This window comes from Rhinoraja longicauda, chromosome 18, assembly GCF_053455715.1.
Source record: "Rhinoraja longicauda isolate Sanriku21f chromosome 18, sRhiLon1.1, whole genome shotgun sequence".
NCBI classification, from domain to species: Eukaryota; Metazoa; Chordata; class Chondrichthyes; order Rajiformes; family Arhynchobatidae; genus Rhinoraja; species Rhinoraja longicauda.
The window spans coordinates 6,699,269-6,712,673 of record NC_135970.1 but is presented as its reverse complement, the minus strand read 5'-3'; the positions used below and the strand labels follow the sequence as shown (position 1 = coordinate 6,712,673).

At 45.4% G+C, this 13,405-nt stretch overlaps 2 protein-coding genes across 2 annotated transcripts in view; one reads left to right on the top strand and one right to left on the bottom strand.

Annotated features, from left to right (window-relative positions):
• The window catches only part of LOC144602214 (oxysterols receptor LXR-alpha-like), a 442,571-nt gene that overhangs the window by 103,307 nt on the left and 325,859 nt on the right, over nt 1-13,405 (top strand). The window lies entirely within an intron of this gene.
• The window catches only part of LOC144602053 (AP-2 complex subunit alpha-2-like), an 81,518-nt gene that overhangs the window by 47,262 nt on the left and 20,851 nt on the right, over nt 1-13,405 (bottom strand). The window contains exons 5-9 of the mRNA XM_078414735.1: nt 10,881-11,010; nt 10,683-10,784; nt 8,228-8,336; nt 7,280-7,430; nt 3,207-3,375 (exon numbers count right to left, since the gene is read on the bottom strand). Coding sequence (XP_078270861.1) covers nt 3,207-3,375; nt 7,280-7,430; nt 8,228-8,336; nt 10,683-10,784; nt 10,881-11,010 — 661 coding nt within the window. The remainder of the gene's footprint in view (nt 1-3,206; nt 3,376-7,279; nt 7,431-8,227; nt 8,337-10,682; nt 10,785-10,880; nt 11,011-13,405) is intronic.

Here is a 13,405-nt window from a genome sequence, read left to right as displayed (position 1 = left end):
TAATCGAAGACTACTACAATTTTTTGGTTTCGGCAGAAACATTCATCGTCAAATTTTAAAACAACTTTTGGTCCCAATATGGACAAATGGAGCCTTATTCCACAAGTGAGCAATGTGTAATTGTCCTTGACCAACTGTGACGTATGGCTGTCTTAGTAACACTGAAGTTCTTTGGAATGAAAGAGAAAACTTGCTACTAGCCAAACTCACACCCAGCACAAATAACTGTGGTTATTGGATGTTGATCACCTACATTCCAGGAAATCACCGCAGGCTTTTATTCGGGGCCCAAACATTTTCAGCTATTTTATCAATGACTCCGACAGAGGAAGACTCAGAGGTGGAGATGCTTGCTAAAGTCTGCATATTTTTCTATTCCATTTGTATTTCCACAGATAATGAAGTAGTCTGTACATGCAGCAACAAGACCTTGAAAAGGTTCTGCCATTAGTGCTAAATAACATTCATACTGCAGAAGTACCAAACAATACCCATCTCCATTGAGACGCTAAATCCTTGCCTTGACATTTGCAATTTCCATTCTAGGGATGTCCTTGGTGGCCACCATTGTTCAGAACAATATCTGACCAGCCGCAGAAATACTGTGGTTCTCGAGTACATTCAGCCCATGCCTGCATGCAACAAGATCTAGATAATCATACAATTAGCAGGTGCCTTTCATGCCACACAATGAATATTTCTACCAAGAAAGTCTAATCGCTATCTTGTTAATGGGCAATATCATCGGTGAGTCCCCCACCAACATACACCTGGGGTCACTACTGACCTGAAACTCGATTGAATCAGTCACGTAAATATAGTGGTGACGTGAACAGATCAGACGCTGGGTATCCTGCAATGATCAACTCATTGCCTGGTATCACAAAATGCTGGAGTGACTCAGCGGGTCAGGTGGCATCTCTGGAGAAAAGGAATGGGTGACGTTTCGCGTCGAGACCCTTCTTCAGACTGAGTTACTCCAGCATTTTGTACCAGCATCTGCACCAGCTTTTGTACCAGCATTCGATTTGTACCAGCATCTGCAGTTATTTTCCTACACAACTCATTTCCTGGCATCTAAAGTCTTCTCACTGTCTATAAGACACATCAAGAAACTGTCTACTTGCCTGGAAGTGCATAGCTTCAAAACACACAAAGTTCAAAGTGAATCAGGACGAAGCAGCCTAGTTTTGTGCCACCCTAAATCTTCCATCATGAGTGCACCTGGAAAGAGTATGTAGCATCTACAAAACACACTTTAGTAATTCATGAAAGTTTCTTTGTCCACTTCCCAACCTGTGACCAGAAAGATAAGGCCAGCGGGATTATGGGAACACCAGCACTTACAAGTTCCATTCCAACCACCGGGTGGCGCCAGCAATGGCTGCCTCACCAACAGTCTGTCTGTCCCTTCCTTCTCTGTTGTTTCTTTAGTATGTGTTAAATGTATGTTTTTAGTGTTCTTTAGCTTGTTTTAGCTGGGGGGTGGTGGGGGAAACTTTTTTTTAATCTCTTACCTCGACGGAGATGCGATTTTTTTCTGTATCATCTCTCCGTCCACACTGTGGCCTAACTTCGAGGAGCTGGAGGCGTCTGCTGGAGATCGGCTTTGGGAACTCCAACCGGGGGAGCCTGCGGGATTTCAACATTGTGGAGCTGGCGATCCCTTTGCCAGGGATCGACCTTTGAGCTCCAACTGCGGGAGCAAGCGGACTTTAACATCGTGGAGCTCCCAGGAGCTTCGATCGCCTCAATGTGGGAGCTTCAATCGCCCCGACACGGGGGCTTTAATCACAAACTGCGGGATGATTCGACTGCCCCGACCACGGGAGAAAAATGAGGGAAGATGATTAGACTTTATTGCCTTCCATCACAGTGAGGAATGCGGAATCCGCTGGGGTGGATGTTTATGTTAACTTTTATGTAGTTGTGTGTCTTGTTGCTTTTTTTAGTATGCCTGTATGGTAATACGAATATCACTGTACCTTAATTGGGACACGTGCCAATAAAAGACCTTTGAAACCTTTGAAGTCACACATTATTCAAACTTGGACAATCCTTACTATTTCTTCGTTGTCATCATCTATATACTAAAACTCTCGTTTGTTTGTTTGTTTGTTTGTTCCTGAACTACAGTCAAAACGGTACACGATAGCACAACAATTTTAGGCCCACCTTACTCACCATTTGGTGCTAATGGAAGAAGTTTCATTGAAATCGGTGTTATATTTTTGAAGTTATCCACATTTTAAAGATTAAATCTATCCCCTAGGGAGGGAGGGGAGAGGGAGGGAAGGAGGAGGGAGAGGGGGGAGGGAGGATATGGGGGGCTGAGGGGGCTGGAGTGGGGAGGGAGGCGAAGGAGGGAGGGGTGAGGAGGGAGGGGGTGAGGGGGGAGGGGAGGAGGGAGGGGAGGAGGGTGGGAGGGGAAAGGGAGGGGAAAGGGGTGGAGGGGAGGGGAGGGGGAGGGGAGGGGGAGGGTGGGGGGGAGGGGAAGGGGAGAGGGAGGGAGGGAGGGAGGGAGGGAGGGAGGGAGGGAGGGAGGGAGGGAGGGAGGGAGGGAGGGAGGGAGGGAGGGAGGGAGGGAGGGAGGGAGGGAGGGAGGGAGGGAGGGAGGGAGGGAGGGAGGGAGGGAGGGAGGGAGGGAGGGAGGGAGGGAGGGAGGGAGGGAGGGAGGGAGGGAGGGAGGGAGGGAGGGAGGGAGGGAGGGAGGGAGGGAGGGAGGGAGGGAGGGAGGGAGGGAGGGAGGGAGGGAGGGAGGGAGGGAGGGAGGGAGGGAGGGAGGAAGGAGTGGGGGAGGAGAGGGTGCTGCACCAATGCAGGAAAGGTTTGGGCCCACCGGGTCCACTTGGTCTAGTAGGATCTAAAAGACTTGGACATCATACCCAACAGCATTGTAGATGTTTATTCATCATATGGACTGCAGAGGTTTAAAATGGAAGCTTACCTTCTCAAGAGCAATTAAGGATGTCTAACAAATGCTGTATCTAACAAATTCTGCAATTCCCTTGGCATTTGCAGTATCTTACTCAGGGCCTACTTGCCCAGGGACACTGCGGAGAATACTTCACTGTACTTAACAAGTGCTCTGTGATGCCCACATTGCACAGGATGAATAAACAACATACTCTAATCACTGTGATGGGATATTTTTATCATAAATATCTATATGCTGATAAAGACAACAAAAAAGCACCAGCAGTTACCTTGAGAGCAATAATGACGGTTCCGATGTGCATCTTCACCGCTTCGCGGGAGAATTCGGAGCTGGCCAGCAGCCACATGCTCTCCAGTGCCAGGTATCGCAGGTTGGTCTCGCGATGCTGCAGGAACTGCCCCAGCTGATTGCAGGCACGGACAAGTAGGTTGGGTTCACTGCACAAATGCAGGTTAAAAAGGATTGCCTTTACAATTGTCATGCAAACAGTCTGATTCTTTTGAAGATAGACACAAAATACTGGAGTAACTCAGCGGGACAGTCAGCATCTATGGAGAGAAGGAATGGGTGACGTTTCGGGTCTAGACCTTTCTTCAGACTGAAGTCAGGGGAGTGGGCGGTGCAGAGATAAAATGTAGTTGGAGACAGTAAGACTGGTCAGAGAACTGGGAAGTGGGAGGGGATGGATAGAGAGGGAAAGCAAGGGCTACTTGAAGTTAGCGAAGTCAATGTTCATACCACTGTGGTGTAAGCTGCCCAAGTGAAATATGAGGTGCTGTTCCTCCAATTTGCACAGGGCCTCACTCTGACAATGGGGAGGCCCAGGACAAAAAGGTCAGTGTTGGAATGGGAGGGGGTGTTAAAGTGTTGAGCAACTGGGAGATCAGGTAGGTTTAGGCGACTGAGCGGCGGTGTTCATCGAAATGATCACCGAGCCTGTGCTTGGTCTCGCCGATATACAGGTGTCCACACCTGGAACAGCAGATACAGCAGATGAGGTTGGAGGAGGTGCAAGTGAACCTCTGCCTCACTTGAAAAGACTGTCGGGACTTTGGACAGAGAAGAGTGTTAATAGACAGAAATTGGCTGGTTCTGCGGTCAAAGAAACAAGACCTTCCTGGTGGGGGATGGAGGTGTAGAGTGACTGAACATCCATATCTGGAGATATGGTTCTCTGGTCAGCTTGAATTTCTCAAGAAGCTTATGAAGCTATTAGCTATAATTATATATTTTTTTTCTGCTTCTGGAATCCACTAATCTTTGGAAAGCTCCAGGTGCTGATGGGCACCTGTCAGCACCCTTTTCCTCAGTAGAACTTTCTTCTGTCATCTCTCAAGTGAAATGTGGAAAAGCTCAGGGTCCTGATAACATCCCCCCAGAATTCCTGAAACACTGCGGTCCTAAATGCCTGGTCAGGCTGTGAGTTTTACTCCTCTTGCCTCATTGGTCAGTCCATTCTGAAGATCTGGCGGAAAGCCACCGTCATTGTGCTACCAAAACCAAACAAGTCTACGGACGACCCAGGGAACTATCGGCCCATCTCACTCCTCTGTGTCCCATACAAGCTCCTCAAACGGCTTCTCCCGGCCCGGCTCGACCCAATCGTTGACCTCAACTACCCGCTGAACAAGCTGGATTTCGGCGTGGATGCTGCACCACCCACCAAATAGTCAAGCTGACCTATGACGTCAAAGACAGTTTCGAAAAGGGTCACAAGGTGGGCATCACACTGGTGGACCTCACCACCGCCTATGATACAGTGTGGCACCAGGGCTTGATCTTGAAGCTCCTCCGCACCATCCCTGACCATCATTTAGTGCGGTCCCTTGCCAACATCCTTGCCAACCGCAGTTTTGTACTCAAGACCAGCGACGGACAATCTAGCCGACTGCGACGCCTAAGAAACGGAGTCCCCCAAGGCTCGGTACTGGCCCCCATGCTCTTCAACCTCTATATCAGCGATCTGCCACACACGACCTCGCACCAGTATGGATACGCAGATGACTTGGCCCTACTGCACTCGGACAGGAGCTGGTTAAATGTTGAGGATGTGCTCTCGGCGGATATGGAACCTGTCGAGGGCTACCTTAAGACCTGGAGACGAAAACTGAGTGTGGCAAAAACCACCACAACGGCCTTTCACCTGAACAACAAATAAGCTCAACACCAGCTAACCGTCACCCTCAATGGGTCACCCCTACCCTACAACCCATTTCCTACATACCTCGGGGTGAAACTAGATCGGCAGCTGACCAACAAGCAACATCTCAAAGCTCTCTGTGCTAATGTCTCGGCACGGAACAACCTCCTGCGTTGCTTGGCCGGATCGTCATGGGGCGCCAGGACATCTTCTCTTCGAACTAGTGCTCTTGCACTCGTGTACAGCTTTTTATTCGCCGGGTCCAGGTCCCCACCTTCCTATTCACACAGTTGAGCCACATTCTCTTTTGACTTGATTAGTACGGGTGTCAGAGGTTATGGAGAGAAGGCAGGAGAATGGGGTGAGGAGGGAGAGATAGATCAGCCATGACTGAATGGTGGAGCAGCCGTGACTGAATGGTGGAGCAGCGCTCATACCAGCAAGCTAGACGCCACCCGCAACGACACCATGCGGATCATCACTGGCTGCCTACGCCCTACTCCGATGGATCTCCTGCCGGTGCTCGCAGGTATCGCACCCGCCGAGCTTCGCAGAGAGTTCTTCACTCATAGGCTGGTGTGCAAGGCCCCATCGGATGCCAAACATCCTTTGCACCACCTCGCCCAGGATTCACAGCAACTGGGACCTCAACGCCTGTCACCTCGTCACCCTTTCTCCCGTCATGCAGCGGCCCTCTGTGGCTCTGGTTTCAACATACTAGGAGCCTGGAGAACCAGCTGGGAACAGACATCGCCACCTCCTCAATTCACTGTCGCACCGAACACCACAGCCCCACCCGGCTCGGACACGCCCCGCAAAGAGTGGGTTGCCCTGAACCGGCTCCGCACAGGGGTCGGCCGGTTCAACGCCAACATGCATCGTTGGGGGTTGCGTCCATCAGCAGCCTGCGTGTGTGGAGCAGACCAGCAAACAGCGCAGCACGTCATTTTCGACTGCAGTCCTCCGTCCCCTGGTGGAGGGGGAGACCTCACAGCCCTCGACAACAGCACATTGCACTGGCTACAGCGCCTGGAGGGCGTTACATAATTTCTGCTGCCTCAAACGCAAGAAGAAGTAGATTTAAAAAAAAAAGAATTGTCACTGAGGACATGATCCGTGCACCCCTACCACTCATCGGGGCCAGTATTTACATTGCCTTTTTATTCGCCGGGTCCAGGTCCCCACCTTCCTATTCACACAGTTGAGCCACTGAATGATCAGCCATGACTGAATGGTGGAGTAGACGTGATGGGCCGAATGGCCTAGTTCTGCTCCTATCACTTATGATCTTATGAGTTACTGAGACCCTGTTTCACACACTCTCTTTAAACTAAGAGGATCTCGATTCCTGCACTCCCCTCAAACTTACTGGGTTCACTGAGAAATTTGTTAAAATTAGGTGTAACATCTTTTAAACAATGAATTCAAAATGCAGTGTGGAAAATTAGTTAATTCTGGACCTTGAATGTCCTGAGTGTGCCTGATTTACCCTATATTGTATTCTATAAATTTAGTCTTTCAATATTAGGCTGGGAGTTGGTTTGGGATAGTCAGCATAGTTTGGTGCATGAGAGATCGTGTCTCACGAATTTGGGTCTTTTGAAGAAGTAACGAAGAAGATTACTTTCTGAATTAGGGGCCCATCCCCAAATGCCCCCAACAATGTTCTCCACAGATGCTGCTTGACCCGCTGAGTTACTCCAGCACTTTGTGTCCTTTACAGTATGTATCATTGATTAGTAAAAATTAACCTAAAATTAACAAGATGTCTAAAATTGTAAAACATAGGATAAGAAAGAGTAGAGAATGACAGGTTATTTCTGTTGATTAACCCAATCTTTAATGTATATTCACATTAATATTAATGTGAATATACATGTAACATAGAATATTGACAGATCCAGTTGAAAAACTGGCATTTTGATAAGCCCGTATTATAGTTTCTGATACCTTGGGAAGATGCAAAACATCACCTTTGAAAGTATGCCCTCTGTAACCTTAAAACATGTTACCTGGGACTGTTGAGACTCTGACCTTATTAAATAAAGGGACATGCCCGACTTACAGCATTCACTCGGCAACAGAGGGATAGGTAAAAAGACATTCTATTAACCACAGCAAACAAGACATGGCACTTTCTCCCTTGCTACCTCCACAGCCGGCTTGACTTCTTAACAATCTTTTAAACACACACCACTCACCTATCATGGTGAATGATGAGGCTAATAGCCTCAAACAATACGGCATTCTTGGCATTTGAATACTGCACCTTCCTTGATTTGGGTGGCTCCTGAACCTTGCTCATGATGGTTTCAAGGCATTCAGTTAGACGTCCTTGGACAGCACGATCCTCTAAGAGACACAGAAATGGTCCTTTAATGAACATCATAATTCCTTATTTAATTAGTCACTAAAAATGTGGTGTTTAATGATCCACATAGAAAAAACATATATTTACACACAATATAAGTTGTTCCCTCTCCAGCCATTATAATAATTGTTTACCTTTGTTTGGTGGAACAGATTTAACGACAAACAGGGGTCTAAACTGTTAACATTTATTTTTTTGCAGCCCAGATTCTGGTTTTTTTTTTTTAAAATGTTTAATTAAAAAAATATATATGTTCCCTTTTAACCTTTTATCTATAATTACATAGAGACTGGGAGGTCTATACCCTATATGTATTTTGAAACTGGATTTATATTGCTACATTTGATGTTAATGTAATCCTGATCCCTATGTATCAATATCACTGTTATGCTTATTTTTTTTGAAATTTAATAAAAAGATTTGAAAAGAAAGAAGAAACATTTTTTAAAAATAGGAAACATAAATTCCAGATTCATATCCTGACATGGCACGGTAACGTATCCCAGAATCTAAAATTGCAAATGAAAGAACAGATTATTAACCAGGGCTCCTGGTTTAGTGACCTCCTCAAAATGGTGTGCATGCACATACCACCAGAGTGTGCTTCAACTCTGCTACACTCAAGTTGCCACGAGCAACAAGCTGTTCAGTAGAAGACGTGCAGACCATGGGTACAAATATGAACCTCCTTCTCTAGACTAGTATAAGGTGGGCGATACTTTTACCCAATGCAATGTTGATTACAATTCCCCTCAATGCAATACATCTGCATGCCCACCTGGGGGAGGATAGCACTGCAACAGTCGAAGCAGCTTCACAGAAAGCCATGGAGCAGGGATGAAGTAATAAGTGTAATCCTGGAGGTCAGATGATGCAGATGAAACAATCTGGAGGAGGACAAAATGAATTCAATATAGGACAATAGACAATAGACAATAGGTGCAGGAGTAGGCCATTCGGCCCTTCGAGCCAGCACCACCATTCAATGTGATCATGGCTGATCATTCTCAATCAGTACCCCGTTCCTGCCTTCTCCCCATACCCCCTGACTCTGCTATCCTTAAGAGCTCTATCCAGCTCTCTCTTTAATGCATTCAGAGACTTGGCTTCCACTGCCTTCTGAGGCAGTGAATTCCACAGATTTACAACTCTCTGACTGAAAAAGTTTTTCCTCATCTCCGTTCTAAATAGCCTACCCCTTATTCTTAAACTGTGGCCCCTGGTTCTGGACTCCCCCAACATTGGGAACATGTTTCCTGCCTCTAACTTGCCCAACCCCTTAATAATCTTATATGTTTCGATAAGATCTCCTCTCATCCTTCTAAATTCCAGTGCATACAAGCCTAGCCGCTCCAGTCTTTCAACATACGACAGCCAGCATTCCGGGGATTAACCTAGTAAACCTACGTTGCAGGCCCTCAATAGCAAAAATATCCACCTCAAATTTGGAGACCAAAACTGCACACAGTACTCCAGGTGCGGTCTCACTAGGGCCCTATACAACTGCAGAAGGACCTCTTTGCTCCTATACTCAACTCCTCTTGTTATGAAGACCAACATTCCATTGGCTTTCTTCACTGCCTACTGTACCTGCATGCTTCCTTTCAGTGACTGATGCACTAGGACACCAAGATCTCGTTGTACGTCCCCTTTTCCTAACTTGACACCATTCAGATAATAATCTGCCTTCTTATTCTTACCACCAAAGTGGATAACCTCACACTTATCCACATTAAACTGCATCTGCCATGCATCCGCCCACTCACACAACCTGTCCAAGTCACCCTGCAACCTCATAGCATCTTCCTCACAGTTAAGAATGTTACAGGTTACAGAACAAGGACAGCGTAGATGTACACGTAAGTTATGATCTAACTTAATACTGGAATTGAACATCTGAAAAAGCTACTTCTGTTCCTATAATTGTCATTGCATAAACCATGCAGAAATAACATAGATAGCTGAGTACGTGCTTTGAATAGGTGGAAGGAAAATAGACCACATTGATTAAACTCTGCAACAGTGGAGTCAATGTACAGATGACAAGAGAATATAAAAACAAATGTATTATATGCCTTCAATATAGAAGGCACAATAAAGAGTTAGGAAATATCAGGAAAGCGAGTATAAATAGAATGAAGAATTTAACACAGTTAATATTCTTCCTCTTTAAGCTAGGTAATGGAGGACAGAAGAGTGGAATGGAGCCGGTGGGCGGGTTGGCAGCTCACCTCCCGCACCCTCGGAGATGCTCTGGGTGCTCCGAGATTGCCTTCGGGCACCGAGTCTGCTCAGAGGTCACGTGTGGCAGGTACAGTGCGTTCGCGGGTGGATATGTCCAGGTCGATGTTATACAGGCAATGAAACTCACTCGTCTTCACCTAGCCCACAGCTAACAATGGACTACTTCCTTGGTCATCATTACTTTTTTGCATATCTTTCATTTCTTTGTTTAATATCTCTCTATATCACCATCGATATCTCTTGTTCCCCTTTCTCCTGACTCTCAGTCTACAGAAAGGTCTCGACCCGAAATGTCACCCATTCCTTTCCTCCGAATATCCTGTCAGTCCCACTGATTTACTCCAGCATTTTGTGTCTGTCCTTGGTATAAACAAGCATCTGCAGATCCTTCCAACACATATAGGATATAGACATTGGGATGCATATTACAGTGCGCAAGACGTTGGTGAGGTCATGTTTGGTGTGTTCAGTTTTGGTCACCCTGTTATAGGAATGAAGTTGTTAAGCTGGAAAGAGTGCAGAGAAGATTTACGAGGATGTTGTTGGGAATTGAGAGCCTGAGCTACAGGAAGAACCTGGGCAGCCAGGACTTTATTCCTTGGTGAGCAGGAGGCTGAGTGGTGATCTTACAGAGGTGTACAAAATCATGTGGAGAATAGAGAGAGTAAACGCACGGAGTATCTTACTCAGAGTAGGGAATCAAGAGCCACTGAGCATAGGTTTGAGGTAAGATTTAATAGGAATCAGCATGAAACACAGGAAGTTCATTTGCCAGTACATAAAGCAATTACAGACAGAATACTAAGGAGGTCTATAGTACGTGGGGTGGAGTATAAAAGTAATTAAGTCTTTCTCCTTTGCTGCCTTATAAAATTCCTGCTCCCTTAACAAATGCAGTTCCATAAGATACATGCAGTTACAGTTCAAAGTTTTCTTTCATCTACATTGGCCCATGCTTAGGTATTAAACATGAACATAATAAGTATTACCCGACTCAACCTTGAAACGGCCAAGGGAACAACCATTTTAAACTCCTCAGGATTCTTTTGTGCAAGTGCGGTGATCAGACTTGTGGCAGCAGTTACAACACCCTGGATGGAAGAAGCAAAAGGCCATTAGGAATGGAATTATAGAAGGCATTTTTCAGAGAATGGGTATTATTGAAAGAAAATTGTGCATTATGTTACCAGATGCTGGTCATTCAGAAGATGAACCACACGCAGAGTCCATTCCCCCATGGGTACTAGATCAGGAGATGTCCTGTACAATCGCAGCAGACATAGGGCAGCACTTTGCTTTGCAGTGTCCATAGTGTCCCTGAACAACAGGAGAAGTAGACCATAAAGCTCTTGAGCTAAATCAGCTAAATCAGGACTGATCCTACATTGTTTTCTGCCTAATCCCTATGGTATCATTGCCTTGAGTGACTGACTTCCAGTCTGCTAGGTAGAGAACGATTCTTAAAAAAATTACTACACTTTTGAGCAAAGTAATTTCCCATTTCAATCCTATACAGCCAATTTCCTATCCCTTTAGTTCTAAACACTCCATTACAAGGAAAGGTCTCTCAGCATTATCCCATGAAACTCTTTCATAATCTTTGATATCTCATTCTCTTAAACTCCAATGAATATAGCCACTTCATATAGCCTTTTCCGGCTCAAGTGCTCTTCTTAATATAGCTTTATAATCACAGGAATCAATTATTGTACCAGTTCCAAGCTAAGAATATTCTTTCTTCGGTACAAAGTCTAAAACCTCAAACAGTAATGAAGGTGTGATCTCATCAAAGTATCTTGATTCCTGTGTGCATTGTTATTAATGTATCATCTAAAAAAATATTGCTATTTTGATTCTCCCTCACATTTTGACATGTTATACTCCATCTGCTACTTTCTTGAATACTTATGTCACTTGCCACAGACATATTTCTGTTTTACTAATAATTATTTTTACCACCCGGCTTTTATATTGCAAGCAATCTTGAAAATCCTACCTTCTGTCTTTCATTTAAGTTGTTAATGTGGAAGATACTGTAAATAGTTGGACCCAGTCCCAATCCATTTGACACCTTACTAAAAATAGCCTGCTATTCTGGAAATGACCCATTTATTCCTACTCTGCTTTCTCTCCTTCAGTCGGTACTTTATCCATGGTAATATATTCTCCCCAACCCATAAGCTCTTGTTTTATGTGTTGCAACTTTTTGTATGGTGTCTTACTAAATAATTTTTGGAAATCCTTATATATTTGTACACTGGCTCCTCCTTACCTCCTCTGTTAATCATATCATTTTAAAAACTCAGACATGTCAGGAAAATTCCATGGCTGGTAGGCACCAAGATATAGCCTTGTTTCATGCCTGTATCAATGCTAAATTCAAAAGGTACATTAAGTTTAATATGGATTGTTACCTTCATCATATCATGGAAACCTTAGGATAGGCAGTACATTTTTGTGGACTGCAAATTTTCAAAAGAACCTTACAGATCTGTTACTGTTGATCTATTTTAGTCGGTCAACAAATGCTGTTGTTTGCAGTAGTTTAGTTTAGTTTGGTTTCGTTTATTATCACGTGTACCAAAGTGCAATGAAAAGCTTTTGTTGTATGCTATCCAGTCAGCGGAAAGAGAGTTCATGATTATAATCGAGCCATTTACAGTGCATCGACACATGATAAGGGAATAATGTTCAGTGCAAGATAAAGCCAGCAAAGTCCAATCAAAAATAGTCCGAGTGCCACCAATGAGATAGATAGAGTTCAGGACTGCTTTCTAGTTGGTAGGATGATTCAGTTGCCTGATAACAGCTGGGGAGAAGCTGTCCCTGAATCTGGAGGTGTGCGTTTCAAGGGAAATGGAAGGGAAGTTAAAATAGTTAGCAACTGGGAGATCCGCCGAGTCCACGCTTGGTTTCGCCAATGAACAAGAGGCCATATCGGGAGCACCAAATGCAATAGCTGAGGTTAGAGGGGTGGACATGAATCTCTGCCTCACCTGGAAGAACTGCTGGGGTCTCTAGATGGATATGAGGTATAGGGACAAATGAGACCTCTCCTGCGGTTTTAGGGGAAAGTAACCGGGGAGGTGGTGGTTTTTTGCGTAGGAAGGGATTAGTGAACCAACGAGATATGGAGGGAGCAGTCTGCAGAAGGCAGGAAGAGGTGGGGATGGGAAGATGTGACTGATGGGATCATGTTGAAGGTGGCAGAAATGTCCAAGAATGATGTTGGATTGTATGATGTGTTTGATGCGGAGGCTGGTGACGTGAAAGGAAAAGAACCAGCGGAATTATATCCTGGTTCCGGCTAGGGGGGAGGGTGAGCGAGAGAAGAACTATGGAACACAGAGGAGATGTAGGAGTAGAATCCAGCTAGGTCAACCTGGGGTGGGGGGGGGGGGGGGGGTGAAACCAAGTTTACGAAATAAAGAGGAGATCTCGGATGTCCTAGAATGGAAAATATCTCAGAAGCAGATGTTGCGGAGGTGGAGAAATTGAGAGTAGTTGATGACATCTAGGGGTGTCAAAAGGCAGGGTGCGGGGAGTTAACTGCAGGAGTCGGTGGGTTTACAGCAAACATCAGTTGATATTCTGTCGCCTTTGACGGAGACAGAGCGATCAAGAAATTGGAGAAAGGGTCAGAAATACTCTGTGCACTTGAGGGCAGGATAGAAGTTAGTGTTAAAGTTAATTAAATCAATGAGTTCTGCAC